This window comes from Mobula birostris, chromosome 11 (genome assembly GCF_030028105.1).
Source record: "Mobula birostris isolate sMobBir1 chromosome 11, sMobBir1.hap1, whole genome shotgun sequence".
NCBI classification, from domain to species: domain Eukaryota; kingdom Metazoa; phylum Chordata; class Chondrichthyes; order Myliobatiformes; family Myliobatidae; genus Mobula; species Mobula birostris.
In genome coordinates this window covers 57,107,127-57,126,445 of record NC_092380.1, presented here as the reverse complement: position 1 = coordinate 57,126,445, position 19,319 = coordinate 57,107,127, and the positions used below count along the sequence as shown (strand labels likewise).

General features: G+C 41.6%; 1 protein-coding gene across 2 annotated transcripts in view; it reads right to left on the bottom strand.

The window, feature by feature from the left end:
• Positions 1-5,495: 5,495 nt before the first annotated feature.
• Positions 5,496-19,319, bottom strand: part of mrpl23 (mitochondrial ribosomal protein L23) — a 130,563-nt gene continuing 116,739 nt past the window's right edge. Inside the window, exon 8 of one of the 2 annotated variants that reach the window (XR_011887754.1) lies at positions 5,496-5,724. Coding sequence is in view for 1 of the 2 variants with exons in the window: in XM_072272275.1 (XP_072128376.1) it covers positions 5,687-5,724 (38 nt within the window). In the remaining variant the exon portion in view is untranslated. The remainder of the gene's footprint in view (positions 5,725-19,319) is intronic. The other variant, XM_072272275.1, reaches the window with a different exon arrangement.

The following is a 19,319-nucleotide window of genomic DNA, read 5'->3' as shown; positions in this document are numbered from 1 at the left end:
GCTGCTCAGGCAAGGCACAACTGAGCCCCAGTTATATGCCATGGGAAAGTAAATAAAAGGTGGGAGGGAGAAGCAAACCGTATGGATTCCATCTTTTGCACCTCAGATAGTTGAGGGTTGAAGTTAGGAGGTACCATAAAGGAAGAGTTGGAAAAGGTTATGGATATTGGGTTTTAAATGGCTAAAAAATGAGGTGAATGGAAGATAAAGGTAGAAGGGGTGGTTGCAAATTGGGTGGCAAAGAAGATTATATCAAAGATAATGACTGTGTAATTTGAATCCTGTCCTGAATGTCCATGTTACAGATCAGGAGAAATAGGCTTATTTGGGATTTTCATGGCATAGATAGAGCTTCCCTGAACAAAGATAATATCACAGATTCACATGGCCATTTCAGCCAGCCAGTGGTGTAGTGGCATCCACACTGGACTTTAAGGCAAGTGGTCCCAGGTTCGAACCCAGCTGGCTCCTTGCTCACTTTCCATCTGTGCTGGGTTAAGTGTTGAGGTGGCAACTTGGCCTCATAAAAACAAAAGACAAAAATGCTAAAGGGATAGCAAGGTTGGTGCTCGATGCGCCACAAGGCATTGAAAGGAACAACAAAACACATAGCCGTTCAGCCCATCACGTCTTATCAGTTTTATGCATGAGTGACCCACCTTCTCCTTACACTCACTGACCTCCAAACTCTCTACATTAATCTTTTTGAATGCTGTATTTAAATCAGCCCCCAATACAAACCTTACCATTCTAGACTTCAACTATTCACCATATTAAACAATATATTCACCAATCATCTTCATGTTTTGTCTACTGACATCTCATGAGAAAAGAGACTTGATAGCCCTTATTGAACTGAACCTGCTGGAGATGTTAGAGGTGACTCCAAGTTCTTCCAGATAATGTTCATTTTATCTGTACCGTGGCTCACAAATTCATTGAACCTCCTGAGAATCATGCTCATGTATTTTCAGATAGTGTGCATTTGGTATCACAGTAGTTGCCTCACAATATAACATTTTTACAAAACTTTTACTTCCAGGTGATCCAAAGCAAGTTGTCTTAAGGAGGAAGAAAGTAATATGGGTTTACAGCTCCATCCAATCCACACCATCATCTCCCACACCCTTACATTCACCTTCACAGAGAGATCAAGCTGAGGACTGGAAATGGCTCTGAGAAAATTACTGAATTCAGAGGGAGACAAAAGACTTGATGGTGAAATATGTGAATTCTGCAAACACTCAGGACTGGACTCTGAGACCTTCAAAGCCCACTACCTGAAGCCATATTGTGAATTAAATAATGCTAGAAGAACATAAGCCAGCGCAAACCCATGCAAAGCTGCGGTGTTGGACAACATAGCTGGTCAGGTACTGAGGGATTATACGGTCCAGCTAACAGAGCTCTTAATAGACATCCTTAACATCCCTTTGCCACAATCCACTGTCCCTGCAGGCTTCAAGGCAGCCACCATCATTCCAGTGACCAAGAGAGCAATGGTAACTGGCCTAAACAATTACTGCCCAATGGCACTGATCTCAACAATCACAAAGTGCTTTGAGCAGCTGGTAATGAATCGTGCAAAATCCCATCTTCCATTTACCTCTTCCAACTACATACCACTCAAATTTGTCCACTGCTGATGCCATAGCCTCAAGCCTCCTGCTCCGTACTGACCTACCTCGAAAATGCTGCCTCATATGCCAGGATGTTTTTCATCGACTTCAACTTGGAATTCAACATGATCATCCCTCAGAGGCTGGTGGCTAAAGTATCCTCATCGGGACTTAACACCCTTCTCTGTAACTGGACCTTGGACATTTTGATGGAAAGACCCCAGTCAGTCCAAGTTGGTAGAAATATCTCAAGCTCCATCAGGCTGAACACTGGTACAGCCAAGGGCTGTGAGCTCAGCCTGCTGATGTTCACCTCCAAGGTTCAAGACTCATGACTACACAGCCAGATCCAGTTCAAACCCCATCATCAAGTACACTGGTTGGTCTCATCACCAACAATGATGAGTTGGCACACAGAGAGGAGGAAGAGAGGTTTTTCAAATGGTGTGAGAACAACAACCTGAGTCTCAATGTGGTTGTTGATAGAAGGGATGATTGTGGACCTCAGGAAGGCACAGGTCATTCGTTCTCCATCGCATATCAATGGCACTGCTGTGCAGAGTGTGAAAAACACGAATTTCCTTGGCATGCACGGAACAGATGATCTAACCGGGACCCACAACCCAACTTCATTAGTTAAGAAGGCATGGCAGCGTCTAGACATTTTAAAGAGATTGTGGCATGCAAGACATCCCGCCCCCATCCTATCAACTTTTTATAAGAGCACAATCGAGAATGTCCTATATGGCTGCATTATCATGTGCTACGGAATCTTCAAGACTTCAGACTGCAAGATACTACAGGGGATTGTAAAAACCACCAGGAATATAGAGGGGTCTCCCCCGCTATTTGTGACATTTACTGGAAGTGTTGCATACGAAGGACCAAAGCATTGTTGAGGATCCCTATCACCCATCCCACAATCTCTTTGACCCACTACCATCAGGAAGGAGGTACAGGAACATCAGGACTAGGACTGCCAGACTGGGTAATAGATTCCTCCCCCAGGCTGAGAGACTAATGGATACTCTGCCACCACTGAGGTCACGTCACTACAACAGCAAACAATTTACCATTTACCTGAGCTGCTCACTTCACGTTTTTTTTTAAATTATATTTTATTAACTTTTTAAATAAATGTTAATAATATTAAATTTTATTTGCTTATTTGTGGCAATATTCTGTTTTATGTGTTGTGTGTGACATACGTATGTATTGTGGGTGCACTGTGATGTGGAGGAACGTTGTTACATTTGGTTGTACAAGCAGATGACAATAAACTGAGACAATACCCAACAGGAGACATTAAGGACAACTTTGGAAGATATGTGAAAATTGTTGGGTGTGAGCCACACTGCAAGTTAAATTCCAAGAACTATTTAACAAAAAACTCAGAGTTAGAGGTGAGACCAGGAGCACACCCTCAGGAGCCACTTTATTAGGTACAGAAGATGCCCAATACAGTGGCACTGAGTGAACGTTCATGGTCTGCTACTGCTGTAGCTCATCCACCTCAAAGTTTGAAGGGTTGTACGTTCAGATACACCGCTTTGCACACTACAGTTGTAATATGTGGTTGTTTGAGTTACCTTCCAGTTAGCTTGAGTCAGTCTGGCCATTCCCCTCTGTTCTCGCTCATTAACAAGGCAGTTTTGCCCATAGACCCATGGAACTGTAAGTTTTTTTTTGTTTTTCAAATCATTCTCTGTAAACTCTAGAGTCTGCTGTGCATGAAAATCCCAGATGAGCTGTTTCTGAGATATTCAAATCACCCCATCTGGCACCAGCAACCATTCCATGGTCTAAGTCACTAAGATCACATTTCTTCCCCATTCTGATGTTTGGTCTGAACAACTGCACCTCTTGAATATGTGTGCATGCTGGGAGAAGGAGGATCAATCGTCCAACTAATGGGAGATCCCCTATATTGGTGTAATAAATCAGAGAAGTGGTCTGAGTGAGTATTGGTATAGAGGGAACAGTAGAATTCATGTTTTAAGTTGTAGGCCTGGGGTCAACATAGTGAGGTAGATGTTTGTGCAGAGATGATAAAGTGCAAGCTTTGGTTAAGAGTTGCGTAGTGAATTGCCTAACCTAGATCCTAGATCAGTTGACGATTGGTCAATAAGGTAGTGAGGCAAATATTAGGAAGATTGATAAATAAGGGCCTAATGGCTACTACTGGAGGATATTCAATGATATTTAATGTAGTGTGAGAACTTTATGGATGCCCTAGCCACCGTATTCCTTGAGAGTCAGGAATTCTCTTCTTGACTTGGAGCTTCCAAAGACATTTTTTTTTCTTCACTGTCTTCTAAAATGTATGCTTTGTGTGTTGCCTGAACCCATCTATCTGTTATGCTGCTACAAGCAAGTTTTTCATTGTACCTCTACTTCACCAGACATGTGATCATAGCAGTAAATCCATATATCGATGATTTAGATTATGGATTAAATGGTTTTGTGGCTAAGATTGCGGATGACACCAAGATAGGTGGAGGAGCAGGAAGCATTGAAGAAACGGAAAGGTTGCAGAGAGACTTGGTCAGTTCAGGAGAGTGGGCAAAGAATTGGCAGATGAGATACAATGTTGAGAAATGTATGGCTGTACATTTTGGAAGAAGAAATAATCGGGCAGATTATTATTTAGATGGGGAGAAAATTCAAAACTCGGAAGTGCAATGTTGGCATTCATTTCAAGAGGAATAGTGTATAAGAGTAAGGAAGTGTTGATGAGGCTCTATGGGGAACTGGTGAGACCTCATTTGGAATACTGTGCGCAGTTTTGGGCCCCCCATCTTAGAAGGGATGTACTGATGTTGTAGAGAGTTCAGGGAAGATTTACGAGGATGATTCCTGGAATGCAAGGGTTAACATATGAGCAGCATTTGTCAGCTCTTGGACTGTATTCATTAGAGTATAGAAGAATGAGAGGGGATCTCATAGAAACATTTCGATGTTGAAAGGGTCGGACAGAGTAAATGTGGAAAGGTTGTTTTCCTTGGTGGGTGGGTCCAGGACAAGAGGCCACAGTCTTAGAATTAGAGGGTACCCATTTAAAACAGAGATGAGGAGAAATTTTTTTAGCCAGAGGGTCGTGGATTAATGGAATTTGTTGCCACATACATTTGTGGCGGTCTAATCATTGAGGGTGTTTAAGGAGGAGATTGATAGGTATCTAATTAGTCAGGGTATCAAGGTATATGGGGGAAAAGCTGGAAATTGGAACCAGATGGGTGAATAGTTTAGCTCATGGGGGAGCTGCGGAGCAGACTCGATGGGCCGAATAGCCCACTTCTGCTCCTTTGTCTTGTGATCTTGTGAACTTGAGTAAAAAACTTGTGAATTCTCTGTTACAATGGCAATTAGAGCAGCCAATTTGGACCTGCTCCCAGAAACATCAGATCATTGAAATAGTGGTGTTTGTGGACTCCAGGACAATTTTGTTCTTAACTACAAATTGTGACATGAAGTTCTTAATTTCCAGATACATTAAAACTAAGTCTAGGGTCACCTGGAATACCCTACTTTCTCCATTCCCCATTGAAGTGTCAGCCCAGATAATATGCTGGTGCCATTGCGAAGTTTGAGTCTACAACTTGTCAAACTCACAGAAGAGTGATTCACCATATGCTGAGCAAAGATGGCATTAGAACAAATTCAACCAAGTAGAATCTATCTGGGAATCTTGCTTTGGTATCTCATGATTTTTTTAAGCTAACAAGACTATTATACCCTGTTTATTTTGAGTCAGAGCACCTTACCAGGTCCATTCCAGCTCATTAGGAGTGTTGTCAGCAACTCTGATGACAACATGAAGGGGTAAGATGAATTTTTAAAGATGGTAACAACACCATAATTTTAAATAAAGTTCTCTTTTATTTCCAAACAGGGATTATTTTGTCCTTTGTACACAAAAGTAAGAAAATCATCAACTGATATTCTTTTAAATTCAGACTTATCTTACTACAGGATGAAAACATCCTTCTCTTAAATTGCCATTGTTTTACAGGTTGCTTCCAACGTGTTCTTCAAACAATCTGCTCTTCCTCGATTTCCTGTCACTTCTACCCTAGTATGTCCTCAAGATGAAAGACTTCAGTATCTGAAATCGAAGATTTAATTTACTGTACTCTTCCAGATATTTTAGGTTTACATACAGTGACAGTGCAATAGGCTGTCAGAGTGGAAACAATTGAATAATTAGCTTGTCAGTCAGGCATTAGTGACTACATTCCAGTAAGTAAGTTAGAGTAATTAAATGCACATAATTTACAAATAATTAGTTTCTACTTGTTACAATTTTTCTCAAGAGAATTTACCCTGTTTTATAATGTTCTTGATTCCTTTGCTTTTAATAGGCTGTTTTCCAAGCAAAATTTATTTTGTTTGCTTATTATACCCTGCTTATTGTGAGTCAGAGCACCTTACCAGCTCCAGATCATTGGGAGTGTTGCAAACAACTCTGATGAGAATATAAAGTGGCAAGATAGGAATTATAGACATACACTAATCTAGAACTGAATCATTGATGAGTGGGCAAGGTAGCTAACATCTGCCCATTCAGTTGGCCCCAAAATATTTTATGCAATCAATTAATAATTAGCCACTAAAACAGGTTACCCAGGCTGGCAAATTATGAAATATAGTGTCTCACAATATTGTCACCACTGCTGTCATTCAACACCTTCATAAACAAGTTGTATGAGGATCTCAGACAGTTTCAAACCTGTGATAAATACTAAGGTAATGATTTTTCCACAGATTCCACAGAATGTGTGGAATTTGTTACCACAAGTGGCCATGGAGGCCAAGTCACTGGGTATATTTACGGCAGAGGTTGATACATTCTTGATTAGTCAGGGCATGAAGGGATACGCGGAGAAAGCAGGAGATTGGGCTGAGAGGGATAGCCACATGAAATGGCAGAGCAGACTCGATGGGCCAAATGGCCTACTTCCACTCTTATACCTTATTATGAGGAAGATTATAGCAACAAAAAATACAGAATAAAGATTGCAAAAGATAGAATAAACATGCAATAATGCATATCAGTCTGAATAACTATGCATTTAGTAGGGGGAATATAAAACTTATGAGACCAAAAGAATATAAGGGCAAATCATCTGCAGCTATTAAAACAGATTAAAAAGCTTACTTAAAAAAACTAAGTAGCATAGCATTCAAAGTCAAAGAAAGTGTTAGGAAAAACTATTGGGAGAGGGAGGAGAAGATGGCGGCGCGACACAGCGCGCACGGCCTCTCCGGTGATGAATATCTGTAATCTGTCAAGTAGGAGGCCGTGCACAATTCTGATTTGATGGACGCAGATGTGAGAGCATGGAGGAACATCTGGTAAAACTTCTGAAATGCCTGTTTCACTGCCGCCGCTACTGTGTGATCCGAAATCTCCAGAGGGGAAGGCCCCAAATCCTCGGCTTTGCCTGTTGCTTGGCAGCCGGGGCCGGGGTCGAAGCGCTCGGCAGAGATGGTGCTCGGTGTCAGAGGGCTGGTCGGAGGCTCGAAGTTTTCAGACGGACTCAGAGTCAGACTGTGGTCGGGTGCTTCCAGGATGCCGCATCGGCAAGTTTGCGGTGCTGGAGGTTCATGGCAAGGAGAGTTTCTCCCTTCTATCGCCTGCGTGAGATGTTGGGGCTATCGGGACTTTGAGACTTTTTTTTTACCGTGCCCATGGTCTGCTCTTATCAAATTATGGTATTGCTTTGCACTGTTGTAACTATATGTTATAATTATGTGTTTTTTGTCAGTTTTAGTCAGTCTGTCTTGTGTTTCTGTGATATCATACTGGAGGAACATTGTATCAGTTTTAATGCATGCATTTCTAAATGACAATAAACGAGGACTGAGTGTCTTCATAATCTAATCTAACTATTCTCATCTCCATTTTACAAAAATGGTATAAAACCAGAAAGAAAGGTGCAAAGCAAGATTTACAAGAATCATGCCAGAACAAAGATGCTTTAATTAATAGGAAAGACTGAACAGGCTGCATTACCATTCTCTAGGAAAGTGAAGGCCGGGTGGTAGTATGAGAGAGTTCCGACCAACAGAGCTACTGCCTCACACCCATTTCTATTGTAATGAATATACTATCTTAATCACTCCTGTGCTATCAGTGTGGAGTTTGCATATATTCTGTATACACACAGATTTCCGTCTGCATCTCAAAAATGAGCGAATTGATAGGTAGGTTAGCCACTGTCAATTGCCCCTAGTTTGTGGGTGAACGGTAGAATCTGAGAATAATTGATGAGAATTTGATGAGAATAAAGTCACCAGCAACTGCAAAAGAAATTCAGAACAAACATATTACTCAAAGAACAGTTAGCATGAGCAACTTGCTACCAGAAGAACTGGTTAAAGAAAACAGCAGAGATACAGTTAAAGAGAAGCCAGAGAAAGGCATGAGGGATAAAGGAATGGAAGAATATGTTGGTAGGGTGAGAGAAAATAAGTTCAGAGAAAGCTTATTTAGAGTATAAACACCATCGTAGAACAGTTGGCTGAATTGATTTGTCTCTATGCCATTATGTCTACATAATTCCATCTAATTTATCTCGTTTCCTGCATGTGGGACTGTACTGTATACAAATCGGCTGCCAGAGTACCTTCAGAGCAACACTAATTATAACTTAGTTTCAGGTGATTCATTGGCTGTTTAATGCTTTTATGTTTCCATAAATGTGAAAGGCACTATATAAAGTGCTTTTTCTCTATCTTAAATGTTTGCCACTCTCAGCTGCATAGTCCTCTGAAATGAAAACATAATTAAGAATAAGCACCCCTCAGAACAAAAGCCAATAGTATTAGCAATTGTACAATGCTGCTAATATAAGCACTGAATGAATGAAAGGTTAAAAGAAACACATAATTGCAATAATTGCACAAATTAATCCTCTCCACTTATTGCTGGTAGCAATTGATTTGAGCTTTTTCAGTCCATGGTGACCTGAAATTGACCAAGAACGCCTTAAGAATTCATTTAGATTGTCATGTGAATTGATGCCAACATTTGAATGGATTCTGAATTTTCACCAGGCCAGCAAATGTTTACAATGGAACATAACGATTTAATTTGTGTATATTTATTTTTGAACTGGCATTTAATCTTTCCCTGAAATAACAACACAGACTATGAAAGTCTCTTTACTCCCAATTGACACAAACACTCACAGTTTGCCAAACATTATAAATCCTTAAAACAGAACACTGAGCACTTTCAAACCACTGAATAAAAGGTAATCATAAGAGGAAAAAAGTAAGACATTTGATCTAGCAATAGTGCCACTGGGAGGGAGTTTTATATGCATCGATAATACAGTGACTAGGTACTGTTACTTCACTAAATTGTGGAAAACATGTCTTACAGTTCACTTCATTCCTAAGCACAAACTTGTCCATTGGAAGTTAAGTAACATGATGGACATGCTCCCGGTGTCAGGCTACTTTTCTGCTTACCTTGAGCTTCCTCTTAAACCTCTGCTTTAATATTACATCTTTGTTCTCTTACATATCAATTCAGTCCATCAATAGTGGGCAGCTTGAATGTAACGTTTCGGTTTTCACTTTAATATATTATGCAGCTATTTTAATGTAAAATTTCTTATGCAAACATGAACTTTAAGATGTAATGGCAAAGCTATCATACTATATGGAGATCAATTACAAAAGGGCAATCAGCAAACATGCAGGGGAAAGTAAAAAGAGCAAGTGATGCAAACATATCGATCAGGCGACATCTGTGGAAAGAGTAACAGAGTTAACTTCAGTTTGAAAATACTTCTTCAATGTTCAAAGTAAAATTTATTATTAAAGTACATATGTGTCACCAAATACAACCCTGAGATTCATTTTCTGTGGGCGCACTCAACAAATCTATAGAATAATAACAGAATCAATGAAAGACCACCCAACTAGGGTGTTCAACCAGAGTGCAGAACACAACAAACTCTGCAAATGCAAAAAGAAGAAACAATAATATAAATAAATAAGCAATAAATATCAAGACCAGCAGATGAAGAGTCCTTGAAAGTGAGTCCATTGGTTGTGGGACTGTTTCAATGATGAGGCAAGTGAGGTTGAGTGAAGTTATCCCCTTTGGTTCAAGACCCTGATGGTTGAAGAGTAGTAAATTCCTGAATCTGTGGTGCAAGTCCTGAGGCTCTTGTAACTTCTTCCTGACCTCAGCAGCAAGTGGAGAGCATGTCCTGGGTGATGGAGGTCCCCAATGACGGATGCTGCTTTCAGAACCAGGAAAATGAGAAAACACGTTAAAAATAAAAGTTGCAATGAGAGTCAGGAGGAAGTGGATAGCAACCATAAGACTCTTGAACCAAAATGGAGGCAATTAGAGAAAGAACATAACATAATGTAAAAACATTGAATGCAGAACCAAAGGAAGTGCCCAGCATCTCAGGCCGGGGTAGTGGAGAGAGAAAAATTAATTCCACATAACAGATCAATGATCTGGTCAGCATCAGCATGGTAACGCTGACGTCATCCCACGAGAGTTTATCTTACCTTATCAGTTCCTCGCGTTAGGAAAATGGATGGTCACCAAACACTGTCAAGAGGAAGTCACTGATTACCACTTACCCCATGGAAGATGGTCACTTATAATTGTCTGGAGAAGGTTAGTCACCAATCACCATCTGGACAACTGTCAATGAACACCACATGCTCACCAATCACAGCAAGGAGATGTCACAGGTCAATGCATGAAATACCATCTCCAATTACCATATGTAGACCACCAGGCCATTTTGAAAAGATCAGGGTGTCAGGGCCCAAGGCGAGGGACAGGCCAGCTCAGCTCGCTACTCCGCTCTGCACTTAACTAAGGGTCTGTGCACAGACACTCTTTGTGGACCTCAGTTCAGGACACTATCTACTTGCCAATATTGTTTGAATAATTTTATTTTCCCCGCTGCACATTGGGTGTTTGTCAGTCTTTGTTTTTTAATTGGGTTCTTTTGGGCTTCCTTGTTTTCTGGCTGGCTGTAAGGAGACTAATCTCAAGGTTGTGTGACATATACATACTATGATAATAAACGTACTTTGAATTTTAGAAGTATAATCACCAATGATATTATCTTATGTTAGGGTACATACGTCAATCAAACACTGAATACTCACTGCATGGAGAACAATAGTTACAGATCACCATATCCATGAAGAACAATAATCACTGATCATTGCAATGAAGACTGTCACTGTCACTGGTCACTGGTGATAAGTTTTATCAAGACAGGAGGCCTCAGCAAACCTTCACTCCTGCAATAATATTTATTTTATCGCTTTGTGGATTCAGTTTTTTCATCGCCTAGTCACATATATTCTGCCCTCAACTTGTTTTGAATACCCTATTTAATCACTTGACCCTTTCAAGCAATTAAGTTGGATATTCAAAACAAGTTGAAGGAAGCAGACTTAAGACTGTATTTGATCTCTGACTCAGAAGTTAAGTGCTGGATTTTCCATGAAGTTGAAGATGCAGCTGTGCCCTAACCCAAGTGACTCTGCTCTTGTGCAAGTATATCCGGACAAAGCAATGCCAGTTCAAAAATAAATATACACAAATTAAATTAAGTTCCATTGTAAACTTGCAGGACAGCTCAAACATGTGGAGACAACCCAGTATAGAGCTAAGAAAATGCTGGGGATAATACTTTGCCCTGCCTTTGCCAATGCGGAAATAAGTCTGATGCAACAGGATAATCTGGCAGGCTTTGAACAGAAAACCGTCATAAACTCTTGTGTTTTACACCCACCATTTCACTGCCATATCAGCAGTTCAACATTGCCCTTAAAATTTGCTGTTCACTGAACCAGGTAATAGTGCCATTCACCTGCGAGAGTAAATTCCCAATGAATGTCTGTGTCCTCATGCTGGTATTTCATCCTGCTGGCGATACACAGACGCGGACTGTTATGAGTTGCAGCAATGAGCAAGAGGCTGGTAGACGGCGAAGAACACCCGCTCGCCTTCTGCATTCGCCTCGATGATTTCAATCTTCCTCAGCACTTTAATCAGCAAGAAATGGAGTCAATCATAGGCCCGCACCCCAGGCTCCAGGCTTCTTAGCCTCGAGGCTGCCACACTTTACTCAAAGCCTCTCAGAACACCCTCAGAGATAGCAAATTGCCAGATCGCTCAATTAGTCTGAAAGCACCACCACCAAAATGTAGATCACAGGTCTCAACAGTGGAAGGACATTTGAAAGAAAAGAAGATGTAAAAGGAGTGAAAGAAGTAGTTTCATGAACCAACAGGAAGATATCACCTTTGGTTGCGTTGTTCACTGGTGTTATCTTCTTCCGAACAGAATGGAGTGAATTGCTGCCACAGCATGCTCCCTTCACTAAGACAGGACAAGCTTGAGATCTGCTTGTCGTAATGTTAAGCTTGCAAAGCTGTATTACCAACTTATTGGGATGACGAGAAGGCCTACAGGGACGAGGTCCAGCACCTGGCCGCGTGGTGTGCCAACAACAACCTGGCCCTTAACACCCAGAAAACCAAGGAGATCATTGTGGACTTCAGGCATGCTAGGAGCCACACTCACGTCCCCATCTACATCAACGGAGCTATAGTGGAGTGTGTATCAAGCTTTATTTCCTTGGTGTCCACATTTCTGAGGATCTCACCTGGTCCCTGAACTCCTCCATCCTGATCAAAAAGGCGCAACAGCGCCTTTATTTCCTACGGAGCATCAAGAAAGCTCACCTCTGTCCCAGGATACTGTTGGACTTTCACCACTGTACCACTGAGAGCATACTCACCAACTGCATCTCAGTGTGGTACGGCAATTGTCCCGTATCAGACCGCAAAGCACTCCAGCGTGTGATGAAAACTGCCCAGCGGATTATCGGCACCCAATTGCCCACCATTGAGAACATCTACCATAAACACTGCCTGGGTAGGGTGAAAAGCATTATCAAGGATGCATCTCACCCTAACCATGGACTTTTTACTCTCCTCCCATCCGGTAGGCGCTACAGGAGCCTCCGCTCCCGCACTAGCAGGCACAGGAAGAGCTTCTTCCCTGAGGCTGTGACCCTGTTGAACCTCTCATCACAGCGCTAAGCAGTATTGCACCCATATTGTACTGTCTCAGTACTTTTATATTTGTGTGCTGTAGCACTTACTTTTTATTCACAGTTATTTTGTAAATAACACTATTCTTTGCATTTCTGGTTAGATGCTAACTGCATTTCATTGGCTTGGTATCTGTACTCGGCACAATGACAATAAAGTTGAATCTAATCTCATCTCCAGGACATCTCTGTAAAACATGGTTGGGGCAGAAAAATTTTGCTTGCTTGCCTTTTCATTTTGTTTCACAAAATAGTTATAAAAATACTAGAGGTGTTTGATTAAACAGGTCTGCTTCAGCCACAGTTAGTGACCCTGCCAGTGGGATTCTTTTTTTTAAACTGTATAACTTGGTCTTGTATTTTTTCCTGCTAATATCTTAGCTAAAAATGCATTTGTTCAATAATGAATTGTTACACAATGAAATAATTATTATGGAGAGATGGCTATCCCACTTAGCTGGCAAGAGTAAACGCCCTTAAAGAGAAAACTAAACCTGTCTTTCTGAAACTGTCTTCCATTTTTGTTTGCGTGGTTCCCACATTGTCTCTGACTCATATCTGTTAGTTTATTATTGTTAACTGTATTAGTCAATAAATACAGGCAGATCTGAGTCATTCTTCTGATTTATGTCTTCTTGGCATCATCCTCACCCCAACTCCCACACACCACATTTAATCCTGTTTTTACTGGGTCAACGAACTCTGCGGTTACCCACCTGAAAGGTCAGGAGATGGAGCAGCCCAGTTTCAGATCCGAAGGCGAGGCACCTAAAAGTGATAGCGACCTGCTTCACCGGATATCAATTAGCTACACTCACACTACATAGCCAGAATGGGGCTCACTGATGGATGTTTGATGCACCCACACAAAACTGAAAGGAGTATAAATAACAAGTTAAATGAAAAACGGCCTTAGTTCCAAAGGCATGTTCGATGTGGAGCTCCTTCTACTCCTGTGGCACAGGGCTAAGGGTAGGACTTAGACAGCTCGTGGATTGAATAACTTTTAAAGAATTTGCATTAGGACCTTTCAAAGTCATTTCATTTAGCTTCTGCCAGCACTTGGCCATTCATAAATCTCAATAACAACTGTGGATATTTATTATTGTTATTCATCCTAAACTCATTATATGGACAATAGGAGACCAACCCAGTTACAGGACATTACTGGGGGAGTTTCACAGGGCAGAGTCCCAAGCCCAAACGCCATGCATCATAAAGATGGAGATGCTGATGATGGCACAAGGGTCAATTCCATTTGCAACTCGTCAGAAGATCTCATCTACCATTCTAAATATTCATTCCCCTCCCAAAACCACAAGCACGCCGTAGTTGCAGTGTGCATCATGTAGTCATACTCAGCTAGGCTATCTCAGCAGCATCCCTCAATCCCACAACATCTGCTGTCAATGTGGAAAGCAGCGCACCTCCAAGCCATGCGCAATCCTGACCCGGAAAAGTCTTGTTGTTCCTTCATTATTGCTTGGTCTAACTCCTGGAACCTCCCAATCCAACAGCACTGCGAAAATACTTCACCAGAAAGTCTGTAATGGTTTGAGAAGGTGATTCATCACCACCTTCTTAAAGGCAGTTAAAAGGTGGTTTTCCCTATTATACCTAAAGTCCAATAAGTGAACACATCCTTAAGAAGCTTTCAAGAAGTGGCATGCTATCAGCGAAAGGTGGGCAACAGACCGACAACAAGGATATCAGGTTGCCTGAGAGACACGCTGGCTCTTTCTCCCCACAGAGCTACTCCAACATTCTCAGGGGAAGGTAACAAACCTCACACTGGCAGATATTGCTGGTGAAGATTTCTATTCTCAGTGATAACTATAGCAGCATGACCTCAGCAAGTTAGCTGTGATAGGCTTATCCTGGAATATTCTTTAGTAACTTACTAAATGCCTATGCTGCACATGAGCACACCTGAGTTATCAGGAGCTGGTGTTTCCTGACTGGCTGTTCTGACTGAGGGGGCACCAGTCACTTCTGCAGTTCCTGACAAACCTCCCCTAAGGTTGATGTGACAGAGTCTGTTCGGTCCCTACAGTACATCAATAAAGGGGAAAATCACAGAATCACAAAAAGTACAAGCCAACTTCAGTTGCAGCAAGACTGCGGATGCTAAAAATATAAAACTATACCACAACACTGGGCTTTTGTTCAGGTAACTTATGTTGAGCCACTATGCAAACTGGAGGAACAACACTTCATGTTCCTCTTGGAGCAACACACATAAAAGTTGCTGGTGAACGCAGCAGGCCAGGCAGCATCTCTAGGAAGAGGTACAGTCGACGTTTCGGGCTGAGACCCTTTGTCAGGGCGTTAGTCCTGTTGAAGGGTCTTGGCCCGAAACGTCGACTGTTCCTCTTCCTAGAGAAGCTGCCTGTCCTGCTGCGTTCACCAGCAACTTTTGTGTGTGTTGCTTGAAATTCCAGCATCTGCAGACTTCCTCGTGTTTGCATTTTTATGTTCCTCTTGGGTCATCTACAACCCAATGGCATGGGCATTGAATTTTCCAAGATAACTTAAACCTGTGTTCCATTTATTAAATAATTAAATTACATAAGTAATGCAAAAATAAAAAGAAGTAGTGAGGCAATGTTCATTCAGAAATCATATGGCAGAGGGGAAGAAGCTGCTCCTGAATTGTTGAGTGTGTCCCTTCAGGCTCCTGTACCTCCTCCCTAATGGTAGCAATGAGAAGAGGGCATGTCCTGGGTGATGGGAGTCCTTCACGGTGGATACTGCTTTTTTGAGCCATCACTCCTTGAGGATGGCCTGGATATTATGGAGGCTAAGGCCCATGTTGGAGCTTACTAAGTTTACAACTCTCAGCAGTTTATTTCAATACTGTGCATAAGCCCCCTCCCCTGTACCAGGCGGTGATGCAGCCAGTTAGAATGCTCTCCACAGTACATCTGTACAAATTTGTGAGTGTCTCTGGTGACATACCATGTCTAAGACTTAATCTACCACTGGTTAAATTGACTGCCAACTAATTTTAGAGTCACAAATTCAAAGGGAGATACAAATTGGAAGTAGGCCAACTTTGTTTGAAAATAATTTGTTTTCACTATTGTCATTTTACTTGCTACACCACAACGATATTTTTCAATTCACACATTCCTTGTGCCTTCTGATTTCATGCTATATGTAAAGCAAGTACTTTTCTCAATATATCCAGTGGCCTGTTCGTAGTACAACTGTTTCATAGCATCAGAGACCCTGGTTGAGTTCTGATTTCCAGTGCTGTCTGAGTGGAGTCTGCATGTTCTCCATGAGTTTCCTTTCCCCATCCCAAAGACGTATAGGCTGGTAAGTTAATTGGCCATTATTGGATTCGGGGATGTTGTGATCTAGAGGTTCTTCTGAAGTCAAGAATGAGGCATGAATCTTGTAATTATAGCCATTTTATTAGGTGTTCATATTAATAAAATATAATAGTAACTAACTCAGTCCCTTAACTACCTCACTCTATTGTAAAGGAGTGAGAGAAAGTGAAGGAAGAGAACAAAGAAAAGAAACATCTGCAGATTTTCTCGTGTTTGTGAAACAAAGTCGTGGTCATCTCATACTAAGATCAGCTTATTGAGATAAATCATATTCCAATGTAAGAGGTAGCCTATGAAATATTTATTTATTTATTGACATACACCACAAAATAGGCCCTTCCAGCCCTTTAAGCCATGCTGCCCAGCAATCCCCCGATTCAAACCTAGCCTAATGACCGTATAATTAACCTACCAACCCGTATACTTTTGGACTATGGGGGGAAACTAGAGCACCCTGAGGAAATCCACGTGGTCATGGGGCATGCATACAGGCAGCAGCAAGAATTGAACATGGAAGTCAGGCTGCCGAAAAACTAAGAAGCTAGAAATATACAGAATATACAGCTAGAAATATTGGAAATGCTGTTTCCTCAGCTCTTGGCATTTTCTTTTCATTATCCTAGTTCCCATACATTTGTCCCTCCAATAATAAATCACGCAAACCAGCAGAAAGTTATCATGGGCTAGAGACGTCCACAAGGTCAGCATGCTCTTGCTGTCCCCATATACAGTCTCCAGTGTTAAAGCTGTGTGAGCATAAAATATAAACTCATTTAACTTCACATAGTTTACTTCACGGAGCTCACCAGCTGTTATTATATACAAATGACTAGAAACAACATAAAACTGAACTGAGCAAAGATCTCCTTAACAATCCCTTCCATAAGTGGGCTGTTGGAATCATTCATCGCTATCAATCATCTTCTTTCTAGGAAGGATAACCAAATTTTCTAGTCCTGCTTTCATAATAAGAGGAGAAAAATGGCCAGTTTGGAAGCTGTAATTAATCATGGACTTTGTTGATGACTATAATTTATAAAAACGTGACTTCCAGTTCAAGCATCTGACGAGTATTAGCTTGACTACAAGATACAATCTCAGCCTTGTTACCCTATCGACTGTTATAGTTTTGAAGCAACTTAGCATCCGAGTTTGGCTTCATCTGTTTACTTCAGAGCAGCACAGATTCGTAACAATCTGACAAGGTCATCAAAACGAAGCAACTGGACAGGAGAAAATGCAAATGGGATTTACCAGAAAGTTGCCCAGAATGAGGGTTTTCAATTATCGGGAGAGTCTAGATAAGCTGTACTTGTTTTCCTTGGAAAGGAGGAGGTGGGAAGGGGAGGATTACACAAAATAATGATGGGCATAGATTGGGTAGATAGTAGGAAACATGTATAATGCGAGAAGCATAGGTCTTGGGTAAAGGGTTCAGAGGGGGTCATCTTTCACCTAGAGCAGGGGTCCCCAACCTCTTTTGCACCGTGGACTGGTTTATTACTGACAATATCCTTGCGGACCGGCCGACCGGGGGTTGGGGGGGCAGAGGGTAGGGTTGCCAACGGACAAGAGTAGCAGTCAAATACGTTGTGTTTATCCCAAGACTACCATGACCATGAAGCCTTGCGCGGGCACCAGTGCGCATGCGTGTGCATGCCAATTTTTTTCTACAAATCGTTTTGGTAATTCTGTTCGGCAGTGGTGGGGGGGGGGGGGTGTTAATCATGACCGGAATATAGGTGATAAGTGGCTAATACACTCAATTTCATTTCTGAAAGGGTTTATCAAACAAATTTAATATTAAACACACAGTGCATGTTTTCCTCGCAGGAATATAGTGATAAGTCAATTATAAGTCACTTATAAGTCAATAGCATCATAATATTCTAAGTAACGTTTGGATATTAACACACAGCACATATTTTCCCCGTATGAACATATAAAATCATTGCCACACACCAATATTGCTGAATCAGCGGGAGCCCTGGGCTTGTTTCCCTGCAACAAGACGGTCCTATCGACGGTTGATGGGAGACAGCGATACTCGAAGGGGGTTCCTTATGTCCAGTCTATTCCGTAATTTAGTTTTCGTTGCATTCATTGCAGAGATATGTTGGAAATGGAAGCAACGTTTTCGGTGCTTTCGTGGCTATCTCAGGATATTTAGCCTTGACTTTGATCCAGACTGCCGGCAGAGATGTTATGTCAAACATATTTTTCAGCCCGCCGTCAATTGCAAGCTCGAGGAGTTGATCTTCTTCCCTTGCTGACATGGATGACGCATGCGTAATGACCTCGCGTGCGTTCAAGCTCAACTGTGGCCGTGACAGAGAATGAGGAAAGGCGCAGCTGACTTACATCGCCAAGTCATATCGTTTCCTCAGGGCCCGGTAGCACATGCTTTGCGGCCCGGTGGTTGGGGACCGCTGACCTAGAGTGCGGTTTGAATCTGGAACACACTGTTCAAGGGGCTGGTTGGAGTAGATACTCTCAAAACAAGAAATACCTTGATGAATGCTTGAACTTCAACACAGAGAAGGCTGTGGACCAAGTGCAGATAAATGTGGAAGTATACTTAATGGGCGATGTGGATTTAGTGGGCTATAGCCTTTCTGTCTGCACTGTACAACTTGATCACTCATCAATCAATAATCAATAATGAAAGGCTTAAAAAGCTCACCTATTCATATTTTATCAGAATGGAAAGAACCCAAAGACAAGATTTTTAATTAAACAAGAATAAGAACAGATTAAATGTGTGAAAATCAAAAACAACTGCTGGAAATCTGAAATTAAAGAGTGAAAATGCAGGAAATTCTTTTTCCAGCCAGCAGCAATCTTGTCACTGGTGCTGGTATCTTCACCCTTTCAATTGGGGGGGGGGGGCTGAGTTCATGACTGAGACAGACAGTACAGCACAGCATATAATGGTTAACTGGCAAGAAATCAGAATGCACAATGCCACCTTTTTGTGTGCAATGCAGTTCAATCTCTATGAAAAAAACCATTTGTGAATGAAAATCAATGACATGGTGACCATGCTTTTGGTCCCAGGTTCATTTCAAGTGTCTGCGATTTAACTCACAAAGGATAAAATGAGATCACACTGTGAACTCAGGATGCTCAGAAACAGATTAGGATGCTTCTTCACTTGAAAGTCAATTTAGGTCCCTGGATTGTGGGAAGGGATGCTGCACATCCCGCAAATGCAAGGGACACTGGCTTCCTCTATATTAGAGAGA